The sequence below is a fragment of the Vanessa atalanta genome, chromosome 3 (genome assembly GCF_905147765.1).
Source record: "Vanessa atalanta chromosome 3, ilVanAtal1.2, whole genome shotgun sequence".
Lineage (NCBI taxonomy): Eukaryota > Metazoa > Arthropoda > Insecta > Lepidoptera > Nymphalidae > Vanessa > Vanessa atalanta.
The window spans coordinates 5,263,693-5,285,334 of record NC_061873.1 but is presented as its reverse complement, the minus strand read 5'-3'; the positions used below and the strand labels follow the sequence as shown (position 1 = coordinate 5,285,334).

Genomic DNA, 21,642 nt, shown 5'->3' with positions numbered 1-21,642 from the left:
ATTTAATTTAAAGTTCAATGGTGTAGTGTTAAAACGTAACAGACAGACTTTTTTTTGCATTTATAATATTAGTAAGATGTTATTTCGGCATCATATGAATCGTTACCTAATATTGCATAAGGTATACAATAGCATACGTGACGGCTCACTCGCGTAGATAAAATCAAATATCATCCTCCCTACAGACTATTTCCATCTATGTATACACATATCTGGTGTAGTCGATCCCCCTCACAAGACGTCGGTATTGCCAGAACAACAGACTTATTCTCGCCTCCTCATTTGTTATTAAAATACGAAAGCGTCCCTTGGCAATTCAAACTATCTAGCTCGTTTCGGAGAAGCGAATTACGCTTTAGCACATTTTTTCGCTTTCGAGAAATACCTCGATATCAAAGACAAGAAGTATTATAGAAATAAAAGTTAAAGTCGGCCCGAACAAATAAAGCTCATTTAAGTGGCAAGCAAAGTTGCAGCTGACAATTTAAAGTTAGTCTAGGCGGGAGTAATACGAGAGGTGAGAAATCGTAGGAGCGAGAGGTCGGGGGAGGCGTACTGGACACTAACGGCATGAGCACTCATTGATAAAGTTGCATCGAACCAGAAATAAGTGACTTAACCAAGCGAGGTTCAACTTCGAGATAGCCTTAATATTAGATAGAACAACGCATTGTCGAGTTCGTCTCGAGTTCGCGAGTTCGGAGGCGTTCCGGAAGTAACGTTGTTTTCGCAGTAAATAATAAATATGCAACGATATAAAACTTTTATATTGTTATGACTTATTTGATTGATGCAATAATTCGTAGAATATATTCAACAATGTATAGACGATGTTATGTTATGGTAAGCAGGTTAAAGTCCCTAATGAATTGTATGTAACCGAACCTAGAAACAGGGAGGATTCACTCGGGACGAGTCTGGGAAGTTTGGTGTAAAACGACAAGACGAATACCTTATCGCTTTCTGTGTTCGCGGGTATCTCTCAGAGAACTGTTGATGAAATAAAGAACTTTCTCTGACACATCCCCCCTTCCAATAAACCTAATTTACTCGTGACTAGAAACAAACTAGATGAACTTGTTACATGCAATTTGAATACTCCCGAAACTAATATTTGTTATAAACTCAACTGGTACACATTACTTAACACTTTTTCCAAATACAATGTTTTCTAAGTGTATCTACAATATAGAAGTAAAAGCAAAGCTAGTTGGTGTTCCACTGTTGGGCAAAAACCCTCTTCTCCTCTCGAGAACGTTTCAATAATTATCCACCATACTGACCGACCACCGATCACGAGATGAATTATAAGCCCAAATTAAGAACATGAAAATTCATCGGTCCCTGGATTTGAACCCAGAACTATCGTTTAAGATTTACTTGTCTAACTATGTTAGGCCATCTCGGCTCTATTATATTATTTATATACATAGTAAATTTACATAGTAGTTTTTTTTAAGCTTCAATGGATTCAAGTTTTAGTGATTCAATTTTTTATGTTAAATGAATTTTGTATAGATCCATAGAAAATTAATAGCAAAAATAAAATGTTATTGGAAAAAAACAGCTGCTCCAAAGAAACATTAAGAATATTAAAATAAGTAATAGCTCTATCGGGCTTACACCTGCCCCTTTTCGACGCGTACTCTGGCGCCCGCCCTTCGCTTCTTTCAAGTACTTTATGATAAAAGCTGTTTCGTCTCCACTTCATCTCGCCTCTAATTTAAGCCTATTTCACCTTCGGAAATGTCTAAGTTGTTTACATTGTCAATTGATTTTTAAGTTCCAATTTTGTATACTTTTTCTTAGAAGCGAAAGAATCTATCAATTGTCTCAGCTATAAACTACACAATCATTGATTGTCGATAAGTATAAAAAATTGTTTTATTAATAAATTATATGACAATGAAATTATTGATTAATATATATTTGACGAACAGTTTTAAAATTTACGATATTCTTCCTTTCATATAAACAAACTCTTATTTTTTGATACAATTATATTAAAGTAGCATCTTCGTGTGTGGATGGAGCTATTTATCTAACTTACTCAAAGCAATGAAAGGTAGCAATAATATATAGCCGGACATGCCATTATATGATATTTATGTAGAGGATCGCCCACTTACTCAGCTCCATTTTTTCCTCCCCTTTGCAGCATGCCCGCGCGTGCCATCTCACGCCCACGCCCTGGAAAAAAATAAACCATCCATTACCTTTGAGTACACGGCGTTTTCCGCGTCCTTACCTGTACTAAATATAATCTGTCTGTGTCTTACATCAAATAGCTAATTACAGAATTTAATCTGCGGCCTCTAACTTATCACCAATTGTTTAAAGTTATGTTATTTGATTGTTCTGCTTACAATTATTTATGTGCATTATTCATTCGTCGACGTACCTCCAGATTCAAAAAATAAATAAATCTTAACTAACATTTATTGTTAAAATCATCATTCAATACAGAAGCGTTATACTTGCTTATTGACTGTAAAAATTTAACAACTTTTCAGAAAGAAGCTCCTCGGATCTGAGAAGAACCGGCATAAGAAATTCAGTGGGTAATATACAAAAATAATAGATAACGTAAATATAAACTCGCATGAGCTTATTTAGTTCTTTAAGTTTAAACTTCTAAGACTCATGCAATCAAGGAAAATTTATGGAAATCACCGTAGACTATTTACAAAATGTAAATTAAGTTACGTCTACAATGGTGGCTCATCTATCCACTTTGAACCATTTCTCTCGTAGATAAAAGCGGTAATTTAGCTGTTTAATCAGCAATCAATTCTGGGAGCTTGACGGATTGCCACGAGAGAATATTTCAATGTCGAAGCGATGCATCTATTTAAGAGACATCTTCAACTAAAGGTACACAATGAACCGGGAGGGTAATTAATGGCACGCTTCTGTTTATTTACCCCCGGCTTCAATGAAACTTGTATTGTTTCTAGCAATCATGGAAATTATAATGATGCTCAAATTAAATCCGTATAGTGATCAAGGCAAGAAGCATTGAATGTGAACGGAAGAACTATTTGTTTTATAAAATAAACGTTGGAATAATCTTTAAAAAAAAACAGATTACATACGTTTTCAGTCATTCATTCATTTTTTATATTAATAACGGAGGTGAAAGAGGACCGTAATTATATGGATTAGATATCGTAGCAAGCTAAAATATTATTTTACTCGTTAGTAAACGTTGTAATAATCTTAAAAAAAAAAACAGATTACATACGTTCATTCATACATTTTTTTTATATAAATTAAACGGAGATAAATGAGAACCGTAGTTAAAAGAATAAGATATCGTAGCAAGCTAAAATAATATTTTACTCGTTAGTAGTGAAGTATTTTTTTAATCAAATCTTTTAATAAATGACATATTAAGACAATAGTACAAATAAATAAAGGGTATATAAATTTAGTTTAATAAACTTTAGTATAAGAAGAGATTCCAAAAGGCATAAAAAATGAACCTTAACAAAAAAGGTCACTGGTTCAAATATTTTCAAATATCACTCAGATTTAAATTTATATTTACATGCCAAATTCATCTCAATTTGTATGGAAAAATGCATGAATTGGCACACATTTATTTCATATTGTATACGCCATGGAGAACTGTATCATATTAAGCTCAAGCCAACCACTGTTTGCTTAAGCAGTCATATATAACATAGACGTATATTCAATATTAAGTTTGAGTTTCGATAAATTAAAGATAAGATTAAAGGGATAAACTCCAAAGTTTTACTAAATACATCTTAAGCTTCACGAAAAGAAGTTGTTAGAACAGTTTTGTTATGTGACAATTCAAAAGTGCTTGTGTACGAATTAGCAACAATAAAGCATATTATGCATGCACAGATCAGAACATTAATATTTTATTGTAATGCTATTAGACATTTTACAACCAAAAAGGTGTTAATAACATAAAGTAGTTAATCACTCGCTTTCTGCTGTTAGCAACGTGTGAAACATTTGCGATTATACGACGGGACACGCAATTTCGCTATTATCCTAGCTGCTAACATGTGTCTCATATAATTGTATTAACTGTTGATTTATGTATCCGTTAATACAGTTTATAAGGAAATAGGGCTACTGTTTCGTTACTTTAATTTGGCCTCGGGAAACACTTAATCTCGATTTATATAGACATATTGTGTCAGTGGTCACCAAACTGTTGATGATTGGTAATTGAAATTGTCGACATTCGTATAAAAATATTTCTGTATTATAAGTTAATGTTTTATGTATTCAATAGCAGTTTTTTGGATGTTGTTAGATTATATATAAAATTATATAATCTTTGCAAATTAAATTGGAGAAATCGTGTAATCACAATTTAGTTTAAAAAAGAAGCAAATGTATTATGATAGAACTAACAAGAAGTCGATCATTGGTATGTTAAGTATCGTTCTCTCATTTATTCATAATACCTGGAATATTTGGTCATGATAAGATATCTCACTCGGACGCTGTTCATCTGTATGAATAGTAATGATACAATTAGTAATTCTCCGTGGAAATCATGAGATATTATAACCAATACGAGTACGGTGTAATACTAATTTATAAACCTTTTAGTGGCATTTATGAAATTATTCATATCCTATTCTCTAAAATATATTCATAAAAACACTCACAAACTTAAAAAAATATATTGTTAGTAAAATATATATTCAGATTATTAAAGTATTGCGAAAACTTTTTTATATTTTTTTTAGAAGAACACGTAAGGAAAATCATGTACAATTTACAGATCTCAAAAAAAGTTTTTATCGCCTTTAAAAAAGATTTTAAATTGTCCAATTTGTCTTCCTATCATACGTTAATCTAGTGACTTCTATTTATGTTTGACTAAAAACATACCTGATGTACCTTAGTCTGTCATAGATTTTATAAAGTCTAAGATGGATCAAATTTACATAGAAGATGCCTTCATTGATGATTCACTCTTGATTTGAGATACTAGAGATATAATTCGTAGGAAACTTAGGTAGACATTCCACATCTTGGCATGTCTATATGGGAGATTAGAAAGCAAAACGCTCCATGCGAATTGGTGTAATGCTGATAATTTAGTCGTGTAGGCTACACAGCTCCATGTTAGAAAGGTGACAAAGGTATTAAGTCATGTAACTTCTGCGCACCACATTCCCGATGAAACCTGTTGAAGACCGAACGGTACGCTACTCTATGTCAAATTCACAATTCGATACATCAAAAAATAAAAAATTGACAAACATAATATATCAAGATATCAAGATATAAATTTCCGCACTGACTTCGGACGGGTAAAATTAATACAAACCCACCTTACCCATTCTTACCTTAAAGTTGAAATTTTCAAATAAGAATATTATACTAAATATATAGTTTTTCCGACTCTCGTATGATATTTTATGTCAGTTTGATTTTATATTTATCTGTATTTATATTTGAATTTCACTGGGAGAGTTGTGTGTTCCTTTCGTTTAAATAATCCCCTTTTTTGCCAGCTAATATTCTATTTGTGTTGGACTTGTGATAGTGTTTGTAAAAATGACTTTAAGGGTCAGGATTAAATTTTCGACTTTCATATTGCAAGCTAACCAGTATACCGCCGAGCTCTCGGGGATTTAGTTATTATCTCCTTGAAGGATTACAAATATTTGAAAAGTAAATTTATTTTTTTGCTATTCATCGCAAGAATACTGCAAAACAATATAAGAAGAATAAGATAAAAGTGATTTTCTGCAAAGAAAACTTTATTAAAACCAGTTTTATATTCAAGTTGTTGAATACAACTTTTAGTTTTGTATAAAAATGGTAAAACCTTCGTTGTTTCACCGTCTGGTGTAAAATTGTTATTATTTCTAAGATTGCTAGCATTATGCAATATTTGATATTCTTATAGTATTACTTTAATATTATTTAATCCTTGTATAGTGTTGCTTAACGCTTAGCTTAATTTTAAACCAAAATTCTTAAAGCAAAGTTTTGCTACTTGAAGAAATGTTCTTTTATTTATTACTGACTGTTTAAATTTTATCTAGATTATAACTCTATTGAAAAACGTATAGTTTTTTCATGTACTAATCATAATTGTTTTATCCGTATTTAAATAAATAATAAGCTTCAGATTTCCGTACAAACACTTGATAATCTGGTTAATAAATTATTTTATATTTAAAAGCCGCAATATTACAGTATTATTTGTACCTCAATTATTTTGAATATATAAACCTAATAATAAATATTAAACATTAGTCTTACCTGGACGACTGGTCCGGTGGTAGGAAGATCAAGTTTTTACTTTGGATCATTCCAAATATCTGAAAAAATAATAGCATACATTAGTTGTTTAATAAAAATAACATTAATTGGTCAATCTTCAAAGTCTACGTTGAAATCGAATTGAAATGAATTGAATTGAATCGTCACTTCAAGACTCGGTATGTGTCGTATAAATAAACTAAAAACGTATAATTACCTGTTAAATCTAATAAAATAATTAAAATTGTTTTAATATTGAAGAACAAATACAATCAAATATGAATGTGTACAGAAGCAACGTCAAAGTAACTTCGAACGTATTTTTTTACATGTAACATAATTGTTTCGTCAATTCAAACTTTTAATCGTAATTTTTTTGTCTAATTCAAACTTGAGAGATTGTAATTTGTTTTCGCACTTCAGAATCATAAGTCGCTTAACAGGAAACGTTTGTTATTAAGGGTGAAAGTTTTTTTTAAACAAAACTCGACGAGGAGCAATTGTAGTTATACGTCACAATGTTAAAGATATTTTTTATTATAATTATTACACAACAAAATGTTTGCATACCGTATCAATATTTCATTTATTCGCATGAATAAAATGTATGTTCATTATATAAAATTCATTGCAATCGAAACAGCATCCTCGAAAATTTATATCCTCTTTTATTTATTAATATTATATTTATATATTAATATTATATATATTTGCGTTATTATTTGTATAATGTTTATTTCAATTACTATATTAGTTTATTTTAATGTAATCTAGTCAGTAAATTAATTATAAAGCATATGAAACGTGAATGAAACCTTAGCGAACGAATGCGAGCTTACCGGCCTTAATGAAATTGATGGATTAAGGAGTTTTTCGGATTATAACGTCGACCTATTACAATTATGAAAAATGTAGTTTCATAAATATATTGGTATTATATATAACAAGTTTTAGCTCTAACAGCAAAGGTCATATTTTAAAATAATTATTAAGGATTCTGTGATTGAAGCCGAAAATACAATTTTATAAATAACCTTCGTAAGCAAAACTCCGGTTGGTAATTTTCAATGTGTCTTGATACAATATTAACTTTAATTAAAAATTATATGCATGTCCTGTTTTGGAAACTAGACGACGGTTCACACTTAGTGAGTTCGTTAATAGTTAAAGGGGATCAATTTGTCGATATTGAGGGCACTCCCTGGCCGCAGACGGCCATGTCCCGATGACCCACATGCAAGATTGACCGGTTTGCGCATCACATCACACATATAATAGTGTTGCCTTTAATATAACGTAGCACAATTTGCAACCTATAATTCGAGATTTAAGATAATCAATCAAGAATATATTTTCTATTTTTATCTCATTTCAAGAGTAATAATTATAAAATATTTTGTTAAGATTTTCAAATTCATTTGAATGCTAAATCAAAAGGTTATTGGCGGTTTATACCAATGAACGAATTAGATTTCGGTCGTTTTAACCACAATACCAATATAAACCTTTTTCATTATCCGGTTCTCTAAGTTGCAGATTACGTATGATTTCTACCCAATAAGACCTACTGTAATGACGTTAAAAAAGTATTCGAAGGTTAAAGAGCGACCCAGATGGGATTGTGCTGACTAGTACCATCTTTAAAACGCGTTTTAGTTGTAAGTTAAAAACCATGTAAGGCAAAACATCGTACTATTAAAAAGTTTTGTATCTGTCCTTTTAATTGACAGATAGTTTAGAGTTGGGTCGCCTGAAATAGGGCCGCATTCTCGTAAATGTACGTTTACGATCGAGCCGCGGCCTCCACACCTGTGGCCGCACTAAAATACTTTACGACCTACAATGTGCTACGAGCATGAGTTTTCAGCGATTCAGATTTTCTGAAGCGTAAATCATTTTAAGATGCATGTTAATCCGGCTTCAAGCGATTACTTTATTTGTGTCCCATGTAGAGTGGTTTATTTAAACGAGAACGTTGTACTCTAGTTATTACGAATGACATTTTTCAATAAAAAGTGCTTTCGTACATTAAACAGTAGTAACTATGCAATGTTAAAATTTAAAGTTATAAGTACGTATATATAATATGAAGTTTCAAAATCGATATAAGCTAATTGAATTGACATTCTTACAACAATACTCAATAACGATTAGACCTACGAACTTGAAATATGTAACTTAAGAATCGACTAAGGATGGATTTCCCGGAAGAAGATGAACGAGGATTAGAGGGTTGAGCGACACTTTCTTTATTCTTTGAAAGTTAAACATGCTCCTCATACTACATCTTTCGAACTATAATACAAACTTAAATCTTAGCTACACAGTATATTATCGGATTATATGGAAATTTCATAGGAGGGGCACGCGTCTTCCACGAAGTTACTTTTCTTTTAGCAGATCCTGTAACTTTTCCACTAGTGGAAGAAAATAGACGCAAAAATTCTATACAGTTCAGTTTCTGTTAATAGAGACAAAATAAATCAATAAATAAAATTCTTATAAGCCTAAGCAGAAAATGTTACATTAAGCTGCCTTTAATTTCCGTTAGAACAACATAAAGTAGGAGACGGCACAGAAATACTTCTCCGGAAAACCATTAAATCTTTTGTAATAACGCTTTGACCTTTTTCGTGATATCGTTAAATATAATACCTTAAACAAAAAAATATTCCAATGATCTAAGAAAAACCAGCGCAATACCTTTAATTTGGACTAATATTGATATAAGATTGTCTCAATTTGAACTTATCAACCTTTGTATTTTAAATAACATTTGAGTAAGTAATATGGTCAAATATTTTAATAATTTTGAATACCTACATATATTCAAAGTAAGGTATTCGGTAGTGGTCGCCATAATACAGAGAATGTGTTAAATCGGTACGCATAAAGGAGAGCAGGAATGTAGATAATACAATATAACCGTTTCAAACAAAGCCTTCCCGGTACACCGACCCACTTCCTACGAACCTACTTTATTAAAGTTACAGTGAAGCAACCGAACAGAAATAATAGTTCAATAAATATTCTGTTATTCCACAAAGCTTATTGCGATATTTTTCTACGTTTAACAATTAAACGTTCACGTTTAAACTGCCACAATCGTTTTTCTTTATCGTGTTATGTATAATCGTCGCGCTTTTTTAGAACCAAAAATGTAAGAAGCGTCCTAACCCTGATTTGTCTGCAGTTGTCTTCACGGCCAAATATTAATCATTATACTATGCTCTTAATGTTTTATCCATAAAGTATATATTTATCGCAAAAACGCAATCTAACAGACCAATAAAAAATAAATTGGTCGTAGAAGAATTTGCTGAAATTAGCAAATTTGCCAGACCAATTATTCTAGTATCTATACTTTGATCAGATAAAGTTATAAACTTTGACAATATTTTCATTTTACGGCTCTTTTGATGTTAATTATGAACATAAATACAGCACCACTACGAGTTTCTCACGTCTTTTTTTTAAGTTAACTTAAAAAATAATAAGTGAAATACTAATTAGATGAAACTAAATTAATGTATAATATTTTTTAAATAAAATTAGTATTTTAGAAACTTAAAATTTAGAAAAAATGCATTTATAATTTTAGGGTCACATATATTAGCTTCGTATATTTGTTTCTTTATTTAAACAAGTAAAATGGTACCGAATTCGTAATGCCATAATCCGTCCACACTGTTTTTTTATTTGTTAAAAGTATTGTATATAAAAAAGCGAATTAAATACTAATTTTGAACCAAAGGTTTAGTACACATGCAAAATAAATTTTAGTCTATGGTTTTTTTTAAATGCTTTTAGTGTCTGCGGCGACTATATATTACATTTTAGATTAGCACCATAATAACACTGATTGCTGTATCTCCGTATATAATTTTATATTAACGATGCAGAGGTCCATCACATTTTTTTTTTAATATTATCTTTTTACCTGTGCCAGTATCATGCGGAAACTACGGAACGGATTTTAATGACACCCGGCAATGCTATATACTAGGATAACGAGTAAAATAGTTTTTAATCTAAAAAACTAATAGGGTTTCAACTGATAACTAAAATGTCTATCTCTAGCCGATATATATATCTTAAATTCGATTATGTATAGAATAAATAACTACCCTTAGATTACAGGGATAATTTAAAGATAAAAATATTACAAATAAATGTAAAAAGAAATTAGAATGGTATACTTTAAAAATGCACGGTTTTTTTTGTTTTGTATTTGTAAATGTTTAAATCGTAGTATAATTTGAGGACAACAAAGCAGTATTGGAAGCCGCACCGTCTCGGGTATCGGATCAAAGGTGTTTTATAATTATACAGGTACCTATTGTTTAAACGACTGCGCTCCTTAAGAAACAAAATAAGAAAGATATCTGTTTCACAACGGATTTGAATTAATTTTTGTCGTTTCGTTTTATATTCATCTTATTTATCTGCTTCTCAGATATATTTTTATAAATCATTACGAGTCTATGGACTAGATGTATATATTTTTAATTATTTTAAATAATCAACAATAACAAAACCTCTTAGACATACATACATACATAAATGCGTAACCTTTAAATACTAACAATATTTTATAATTTATCAGATATCACTTAAATTAATTTGAATTAATGTATTTAATTTTAGGTTTCATAAATAAAGTAAAGCGATTACAGTTGTTACTTTCATATTAGTTTATAATACAAAGCTCATTGACGATAAAGATTTTATCGTCAATGAGACAATAAATTAACCAGAATGTGCCGCCCATTAGTTAAACGATCGGAAGTAATCAATGTAATCATTATTTTTTATCTGTATTATGAATTATTGCACCAATTAAATTATAATTCTTTACAAACATCACGATATTATATGAATGAATAAGATGATATACATATTTAATTATAAAAATATCGTTAATTTGATGGAGATAAAACGCAACTTGGCTATTCAAAACTAAGCTGCAGTACATTTGATGGCCCAGTTAGCGATCGTCAATGCAGAGGCTATTAATAGACGTCCATGTGTGTTAACTAGTTTAGGCTCTACTCGTATGGGGTTGAAAATAAAATAAAAGTATAAATCGGGACAATATGTGCCGAGATCCACGATCGCTTCAGGCCAGTGCGCGCGGTCGCCTTTGCTACTGCGCTTTTCTCAATAAAGAGAAAACGGGAACGCTTACAATGAACACTTTTAAATGTCGGAATGGAAATTCCTTTTCAATGAACGTATAGTATTTTTAAGCGCGTGCTAAAGTGGCTGCGAAGTATAACAGTTTACCGGATTTATCGATTATATTATAATAGCGTTAAGTGAGCGATTAACTTGTTTCAAATATAATTAGGTTATCTCATATATATAAAGAAAGTAGGGCGATATATATATATTAAGATTCAATCCCACGTTGTTACATAATTTTTCTAAGTAATATGGATGTTTATTGTTATTGATTATTTAACCTTGTTTGCCTGTGGATGAGCAATATTCAGCTTTGTGTTAGTAAATTATATTTTTAATATCACCGAAATTCGAAATTATGTAGAAAATACTTGAATATAATAATATATATATATATATATATATATATATATATGTGTGTAATGTAAAGTCCTAAAATTGTATGTAAATATTTTTAAGGTCTACAAAATACAAGTACCTAACTACAGAGTTGTGTTCAACAGGATATAGTCTTGTCAGCTTTCACCGGGAAAACGAGAGCAACTATTTTATCTTTCGCCTCCAGTAACATCATTAGACACATCATATAAGAAAAATATACTAACTATATAACCGATGTTAATTATGAAGATAAGAGCATTTTATTATTGCTAAATAATGAAAGTTACCATAAAATAAAAACTAATTGTTGAAATCTAAAAAAAAGAAGCGAAACAAAACAGTCGTTAATAATAAAAAATATTTAAAAATTGTAGGAAAGATCCACAGAGTAGGTAATTAATTATTGCCTCGCCGATCTTAGTGCAGCGTAAATAATATTCAGGTGCAATATTCAGGAGTCGACGAGTCTGAGCTTCTTATCAGCATCAGCGACGCTACCGCAATCAGATTGTAGACATTGCCTTCAACGTGGAAAGTAAAATTACTAAAGACGGTTTTCGTTTTTGTTGCCAACGAATTTCGTATTTAAATTTACTGATAAGTGAAATCAATGTTTGCTGGTTTTTTGAATGGTAAAAACTTTTAAGACCAAACAAAAATGGTAATTTTTTTGTTGTAAACATGACTAACGATTTTTTATTAATTCAGTCGTAACTCTCTAAAGCTCTTATATGTTAATATAAGAAATTACGTAGGTATTTTTTAGAACTAAACTGAAGTTACGTACCACATTAATAAACATATACCTACTATTATATCTATATACTACGAAAAAATAATAAAAAAAAATTGTGAGTTTATTACCCAATCTGAATCTGCGTTATAGAAAAAGATATGGACCCAAAATTTTAAAATATTTTCCATGAAGATAAATTCATCCATATAAATGTAAAACAATATGCAAAAATAAATTTCACTAACTTCCATACTATTTAAATTTCTTGCATTTGCGTTGCAATTTTCTTAAAGTAAAAAATACAACAAGAAAATGCAATGAAACGAAATAGGCGACTCCTATCTGATGATATCTATTTAATTTAAACATTGGTATTTGGAAATATTTTTACTTATTTTCTTTCTACTGTTAGATAAGGCAGAGAGTATTTTTATTGACTTTCCACTGTACATTATTAAAACGTCATTTATGCGTGTATTTTTATATGTTGCTTGTATGCGTGTTTGTTTGTCATTTCTTATTTCTTACTCCTGATAATCATCAATCATTTCAAGCTGTGTCGTAAATTTTGACGTTTATCTGTGAGGCGGCGCGTTAAATAAGATAGTAAAAGTTTTTATGGCTCGATCAGAGTTTTCATTGTGCGCGCGCGGCTGAAACGTTAAGAGCTGTTGGCGTGAGAATACAAGTTTAATATTAACATTTACAATGGAAGCGTTCTGAATATAATAACATTTATACAACTTGTGTGTATAAATATGTTAATAGCTTAGAATGTACACATTATGCATGTAAACTGAAACAAATCGGTAGCTTTATTCATATTTATTAAGCATTATTATTCAAGGGAAAATAGTCTTTACACTACTTACTAAAAAACAGAAATTACAGATATGGAAAAATGAAAATAGCTCAAAGCGGTGATTTTTTTTCATATACTTGGCTCCCTCAGTAAGCGCTTAAGATGGATTTGGGCATACTTTCATAGATTCATGGGACTGCGTGGATAATATTCCTAAAAAATAAGCATTTTTTTAAGATGTGAAGTTCCATGAGCGCATTCACGGAAACAATCATTTTCAACCATGATATCTCCGAGTCATCTGCATACTTTGACCCTCCATCAGACAACGCCGTATGCCATAAGTTATCATACAGATTTCAAAGGATGGCTTATTTTGAATAGTACCAATGTTTAAGGTCAAATAAATTGAATACCTATCAGATAAACAAACGTTCGCGCGTTACGTTTTACTGCCTTTTATTTAACTTGTTAAGTTCTGATTGATTTCATCGAGGGTATTTGAATTTTAAATCATTTGTATTCAACCGATTGAGGGCACACTTGGACAATATTGACATATATACTTACTACTTAGATTTTTTTTTAAAAAATATAATGATTTCTATACAAAAATAAAAAACTTTTATAGTATATTTTTCAATACAATTTGTAAGAATCGCTAAAAATAATTGTTTCAGAAAGTTATTCTAGAAATCGCTAATGTTTTAAAGTCCATTACATTTCGACGCCATGTTAAATATAATACAAGTACTTTAGTTATTCAAATAAAGTCTTTACATAAATGTATAACATATTCAGGAGAATCAGGCAGCAGTTATATCCAACGCGAGCATAAATGCATGCTCCTAAATTATCCTCATTGCTCGGTAAAAAGACTGCCTAAATGTCCAATTTTATAGTCAAAGAAAGTTATTTTTGGTGCGGATATGAAAGTACTATTGTACGATCCAGACATCAAAAGACTTATATCAAAGACGAGTGTTAGCACATAGGGTAGGTAGCGCCCCTTCAATATGAGCTCCCGGTAGTTCAAATTTTATATGAAGCCAATTCCCCGCGAAACCCGAAATGTTTTCTTTGTTTTCATTTCACTTTTCGATTTATAAAAACATGTCACTGAAAATATTAGTAAACGACTTCTAAGGAACGGACTTTATGTATTGACAACAAATTATAATTACGTAGTGATAAGATACAATTAACATAAAGCTAATTATTATACTATACTAACGTAATAATGATTTATTGGCACTACTTATCCACATGATTGAGCGTTTCATCCATTAGTTCCTTCACAAGTGGGTGTAAGTTCGTTAGTAAATATTTTGCGCTACAGAACCTCTTAAGGAAATTAACCTAAAAGAGTATCTCATTAGAATTAATGAAAACAGTATTCAGCAGGAATAGCCACATAAATTATCAGACCTGACAGATTAACGTTAACTCTGCATTAAAGGTTACCATTAAAATAGTATTACGACAACGTAATACAACGATGATTTTAATTAAGAAATATTTTCAGCTGTTTTAATATGTCATATTTCAATTAGCACTTGCGCTTTAAATCATATTCTTTCGAGTATTTTAAAGTTTTATTTTATTTTAAAGATTAGTGTTATATTTCAAGGGCATTTTGTTTTATATTACATTATTTATAATATTCCACTTAAAAACTTGTATCCACTTTAATTCTACTTCTAAAATTTTGGTAATAACTTTGCCGACAAACAAATCGCTATTTTTTCACGAATCCATAATGAATACCAATTGTATTTTAGACCTCGACCAATGAATGACGTTGTTGATAAATTATCCAATTTAAGGTTGTTTATTTATTTATCCTCCTTCCATTGGAATCGACTATGTATATGTAACGTTTAAATTTCATTTATATATTTATTTATGTACTTTATGATTATTATCCTTTAAGTTTTGCTTTTCTACATGAAATATACTTAAATCTAAACCAGCTAACATTTAATATTTTAGCTGGCTTAGAAAAACAAATAGTTATAAAAGTTACTTTTAATATCCCACTACTGGGCTGAGATGTCCTCTCCTTTCAAGGAGAAGGATTGGAGTTTATTTATCCATACTACTCCATGGAATGTCGGTGGTACACATGTGGCACTTTTTTTTCTCACGATGTTTTCATCGAGCATGAGACGAATTATGAACACAAATTAAGCACATGAAAATGAACTGGTGCTTACCTTTGGTGCTAAAACGGCATAACCTTAATATTACTAATACCAAACATATTAAACAAAAAATCATACGTCATATAATACAATCAATCTATATTAATTGTTTCTATTCTGATTAGCAAAAGTAATGATAATATATATTGGCCCTTTAAGCCACAGAAATACATTTGTATAAAATAATAATAATCCTTCTTCTTGTAGCTAACTTCAAAACAAGCAATTTCTTTGTTTATATCAAATCACATATCACACATAATTAGGCGTGCAAGTAAGTCAGCTGTAATTCAATAAACTCGTAATAATCATCTTAATTTAGTTGGTGATCGATCACATCTCATTAATTAGTTAGGACGCTTACTTGACAGTTCTAGGTCTTTGCTTATGAATTAAGCTAGAAGGCTCGTTAGGGATTAACGATCTTACAAAATATACAGTACACATACCTAATTGGCACTTACGTATTACACGATTAAGTAAAATTACATGAAAATAAAGGTATGGTTAGAAATAATGTTTTATTTAAGCCATCTGCTAAAATAAATATTTTTCAATACCCTGGATTATATTGTCGCCGGCACGTAATCTGTATTTTCAGTTGAATCGGTTGAGCGGAACTAGTTTATTATTAAGTGACAAGATTTGATAAAAAAACCTACAAATAAAGAAATACTTGTAAAATATATTATTAGATCCGATGCTGGTCTTATATTGTTTTTTAAATACTTTAAATACTCCTAGTTTAATTGGAAATATTTAAAGAATAATCATTTTAAAACCTATCAAAATATCCATAAAAACACATCAGAAAAGAGTGTTTACGACATTTATGTCTGTTAATTTACATATATATAAAAAAACTTCAACTGATATTTATTTATATTTTATTATTAATACATCATTTTTTAACTTTTATGTGGGTTCTTATTAACCGCTTATAAATTATGGAATTCGTATCGTCAATTGGAAATTCGGTTTTAAAATAAAATTAATACTATGAGTTGATCCTATCAAAAGCGAATGTGTAGACATAAAATTAAAAAAAGGAACACGAAAAATTAATTTTAAAAGTTTAATCGTTTCTAGGGATTTGGAATTACGAAAGCTCGTGTAACGTGTAGAGATTTTTGTTGAGTTCCACAAAACTAGCTGAATAAATGAGAGGGAGAGTGAGTACCACTACAACGTACAAGGCATAGCGAGTAATTCATTGTGAATAATAAATGAAGTGTCTCGAGATGGAATTGTTACTCAAGGAAGTGGAACTGACATGGACGGATCTCATTACGCCGCCTGCATATGACCTGTCTGATTAAAACTTGCCCGTGATTAAAACTTGTGTGATGAATTAAAACTCTTTGATTTTTTATAACAGATAACAAAACCACGATTAAAATATATAACAGATATTATATTTTCGGTATGAAATTAAATAAACTATTTTAATTTATACAATAATACGTATTTTACGATGTTGCGGTGTCAGCCCACATCAAATACGCCAAAAGGATGCATATGTGTAATAACTACTAGTATTATTGTTGTACAGAATTTATCGAAGCAATACCTAAAATATATTAAATGGAGACTATTATTACATTTAAGGCAAAGATGGACGAAGGAATTACACGTAAAGTCTGTTACTATCGAAGTTAAAATAATAAATATTATATTACAAATCGATCAAAAACATTTCAACATAAAAATATAACGTAAAATAATATATGTTTCTTACTTATTTAGTTTATTAAAACCAATATTTTTTCTCTACAAGTTTTCGTTTTTATTTCGTATTTCCATAACATCTCTCGTAGTTTCGTTTCTGTAATTTGTTTTTTTTTTTTAATATGTTTATACTTTGATCATTTGCAAGCCCCAATAGCTGCACGAGTGTATCAAAACTTTTAATGAATGTTTCTGTGAGTAGCTGTAATATTTTGTATGATTTAAAGTAATAATTGTTTGTTCAAATCAAATCCATTTAAAATGTACGCTATTTAAGTAGGCTCTTATCGTAATTATTCGTAATCGTCATTTTATAGGATAATATATAGGTATCTTTACACACACACTTATATATATATATATATATATATATATATATATATATATGTGTAAAGATACCCAATGTTAAGATAACATAAACTAGACGATTTTATTGTATTTTATTAACGTACCTGTATTAAGTAATAAAATAAAATTAATTATCCTGTTTGAAAACTAATGAAATATTAACGCTTCAATTTTATTCAACTACTATATAATTTTCTTTTGAGTAATATGCTTTATTTATAATGTTTTAACATAAGGTTTAAATTAATTTATTATTTAAATTAAAAATGTATACATATTTTATCCATAAAATCGAATACTTTGTCCAGGAAGGAAATATTAACTTAGCAAAGTCGTATATGTAATTTGTGTATATAACACTTTATTTTTTATTATCATTGTTTCAACAATAATTATTTTCATTGACTATTTTGAAATAAAAAGTCTTATTTTGAATATATACATAAGATTCTGTTTATATATATTGTGTTCATGGGCTTCTCCGGAAATGTAACTAATAAATAAAAATACCTACTTATTTTATATCATCATCACAAATTGATTGTTTTTATAGATTAAACAAAAGTTTTTAAAAAAGTAAATATTTTTTTTATAATTACCATAACGTCCATACAATATTTAAATTCTTTTACAATTTTTATTAAAGTCTAAAAAAAATTTTTTCTCAACAATAGCTGACCGATACAGATCAAGTCGTTTCATAATGTAAACGAAAGTTCGTTTCTCTCTGAGACCGGCCTTAAATAAATCGTACTTTATAAACAATACACGCATTGTTCGCTTGAGAAATATGCCATAAATTAACTCAAGTTTACGTGTAAAAATAACTTTTGTGAAGCATTTCACTTTCAATCGCGCCTAAAAAATTCGGATTGTAATTGACATTCGTATATTGAGAAAGTAGCGTGTAACATATAAATATTTAAACCACATTATAAATATTCTTCTTTTTGCTGAGAAAACAGAGGTTCATTTGTATATTCGTATCAAATATACTGGCACATAATAAATATTAGGATGAATAAAATTAACTAAAAAAAGAAAACTCTTGAACGAGGAATGGCGAAAAACAAAAGAAGAAAGAATATCAAACGTAATAAGTGTTGTAATGATATGCGTTGACGATGTCATAAAGTGATATGTGCGGGAAGCCACCACCGGGTGAGTTTAGGAGTTTTTTCTTTTGATGTATAAAGTATAACTACTCTTAAATGCATCCGTAATAAACTAATATAGTATAACTTCTAAAGAATAATATTTATGCTTTAAGTTTATGTAGTTAAACCAGTTCTGCCGCCAAACAGCAAAATTTTGTATTGCCATTTTGTGTTGCCGGATGGAACTACCAGTATCTTTATGGACTGGGGTGACCACTTTCTATCAGGTACCACATTGGCATATCAGGTTATCTATGATAAACAAAATTAATTTAAAACAAACATATTAATAAACAAACTTTTTGTTGAATTATTTCAGGATAATATCCAACTATGTCAACTACTACTAGAAAGCGTTTTTTGTTTTTATGACTAAATTGAATTTTCAAATAGTTACGTATAAAGGCGAACCATTTAGTGTGTTAGCTCGACAAGCACAGAGAATACGCAGCTTGTGTAGCGAATTGGTAGTCCATTGTTAACATATTGAACCAGGTATCGTGTGACCTACATATAGTCTGTGACCTAACAACAATGCTCGTGTGTGTATTACGTAAAATTTATCCCAAAATACTATACATATATATTTAGCCACATATCCATAAGCTTAAAAATATCAGTGGCTAGCTTAAAATTATTGCGTCGTTTCTTGGTGTCATTTTATTAAATAAGTACGACGAAATTTAAAATATGAAAAACAAAGGCAATGGGATATATGATTAAACTAGAATAAAAAATTTAAACTCGTCCAAGGAAAAAGAAAAATTAACTTTGTTTAGACGAATTCACAAGCCATATAATATTGACGTGTACGTCTTTTCCCCATTGTTTTTAAACTGCAGATATTAATTTTAATTCTCATATATGTATACATTTTAATTATTTAATTATTATGTATATCTATCCCCCACAGACATGATATTACTTTGGTTAAGACTCAGGATTATGAAAATTCAAATTGAAGGTTGCAATACAGAATTTTTGGGAGTCATATTTAGTGCCCTCTTCAATAGTGTTACGCGTCTACGTCGCCGTCGGTGTAAAATACTGCTGCATGGTATATCAAGCAATCGAAACTTTCTCGTCGCACATTTCATGTGTACTATGATGGTGTTGGATCCTTCTCTATTGTCGAACCCTTGGACCTATAGGAAATTTCATCTACTTGTATATAGTCTTGGGGATCGCAAATTAATTTATTTTGATTTATCTCTCGCGATCTAGGGATTTAAATTCCGGGTTGGCCAATTAAGTGATAATCTCAGTGGCAGCCAGTAAAGTAGTCTCAGTAGAACATCTAAATTTTTAGCGGTTGTGGGGCTTGTTGTCCCGTCGAAGTGAGAGTGAGAAAATAAAGAGTAAACCTGAGTAAGCGTACACACTTGTGCATTATAATATCTCTTGCGCTGTTTCCGAGATTTGCTATCATGGGCTAAACTTATTTAAATTCGAAATCTACCTCTAAATACTTGAAATGTACAGTTAAATTGTCTGTCTCTCTATTATACTGATAAAACTGATACTTCTAAAATTTCAGTGAAAACCAGTAAATAAATGAAAAACATTTTTATTATAATTCATGTATATATTTTTAAATGAATATTTATTTCTAGCAAATCATTTCCTTATGAATGCAACAACTTCCTAGTATCTTTAATGAGTTTATATCATAACTAGGTTGCGTATACATTACGTCAAGTTAAAGCGCCACTTAAAGTTCATTAAATTTAACGATTGTATCAATCTATATGACATAAATCTTCATCGGTTAAATAAATAGATTTAATAACTATCGGCTTTACGTATTAAACTTGGTTAATGTTCTGTTAAACATTGATATATATTTTTTGGTGATATTTGTTGTGACATTTAAGAAAAAAAGAGACAGCATGGTTGATCTATATATTATTCTTAAACAACATTTATATTTTTTTCTTAGTTTATGTTCAATTTGAATTTTAATACGAGACTAAACTACTGATATCTTTTAAAGATTTAATGATTTTTCTCAACGTACAAATATTCGTTTTAAACAGAAAACATCAGTTAATGTTGGTGAAAATTATAATTTAGTACCTGCTTACGTCACATATTGTTATAATTACATTATATTAACGTTGGCATTCCACGAAGTTGAGGACACGGTATTCTTAAAATAATGAAACTGTTAACAGAAGTCGTAAAATTCTTACATATAAATACGTACAAGCAGTTTAATTTTTTAAATTTTAATTATAATTTAATTATAAACCACTAAATAAATAGGACTTTGTTCTTCTATAAAAAAGGTCCAATAATAACCATGATGATCTTATGATTACCGCACAGTACCGCACTAGTTTATAGTTTTTGCCATTATAATTTGCATACATTTTATATCTTTAAAGAACCAATATATACAAATATAAAATTAATACAATCAAATCTTTATTATAGTTATATTAGGAACCGCGACTAACGATTAATCTACAAAATAAAAAAGGTCATATGCGAGTAGAACTCGAAGGTTTCCTTATCGAAAGTTATCGATCTCACCACACAGATAATATCATGTAGTCTAAGCTTCGTTATGAATGTAGTTCCGATGCGCTTTTTATTTTATTTAAGAACATACATATACTTTTTTGTATACATATACTAGATTGTATTATTGCTCCTATTAATATTATAAATGTGAAAGTGTATCTGATGGTTTTTTATTCTTTCGCTTTGCACGGAGCTATTGATTATCGTGATTTTGTGATCTGGAGAGAGGCATAGGCTGATTGAGAAATTTTTAAACTAGGAAAATTTTAATGCAACTAAAAAAAATTTTTTCTTATTAATTTTATG

General features: G+C 29.8%; 1 protein-coding gene across 2 annotated transcripts in view; it reads right to left on the bottom strand.

The window, feature by feature from the left end:
- LOC125076882 overlaps nucleotides 1–21,642 on the bottom strand; it is a 128,899-nt gene that overhangs the window by 52,441 nt on the left and 54,816 nt on the right. The window contains exons 3-4 of one of the 2 annotated variants that reach the window (XM_047688609.1): nucleotides 6,271–6,329; nucleotides 2,130–2,190 (exon numbers count right to left, since the gene is read on the bottom strand). In XM_047688609.1, coding sequence (XP_047544565.1) covers nucleotides 2,130–2,176 — 47 coding nt within the window. In that variant the 5' untranslated portion in view covers nucleotides 2,177–2,190; nucleotides 6,271–6,329. The remainder of the gene's footprint in view (nucleotides 1–2,129; nucleotides 2,191–6,270; nucleotides 6,330–21,642) is intronic. The other variant, XM_047688608.1, reaches the window with a different exon arrangement.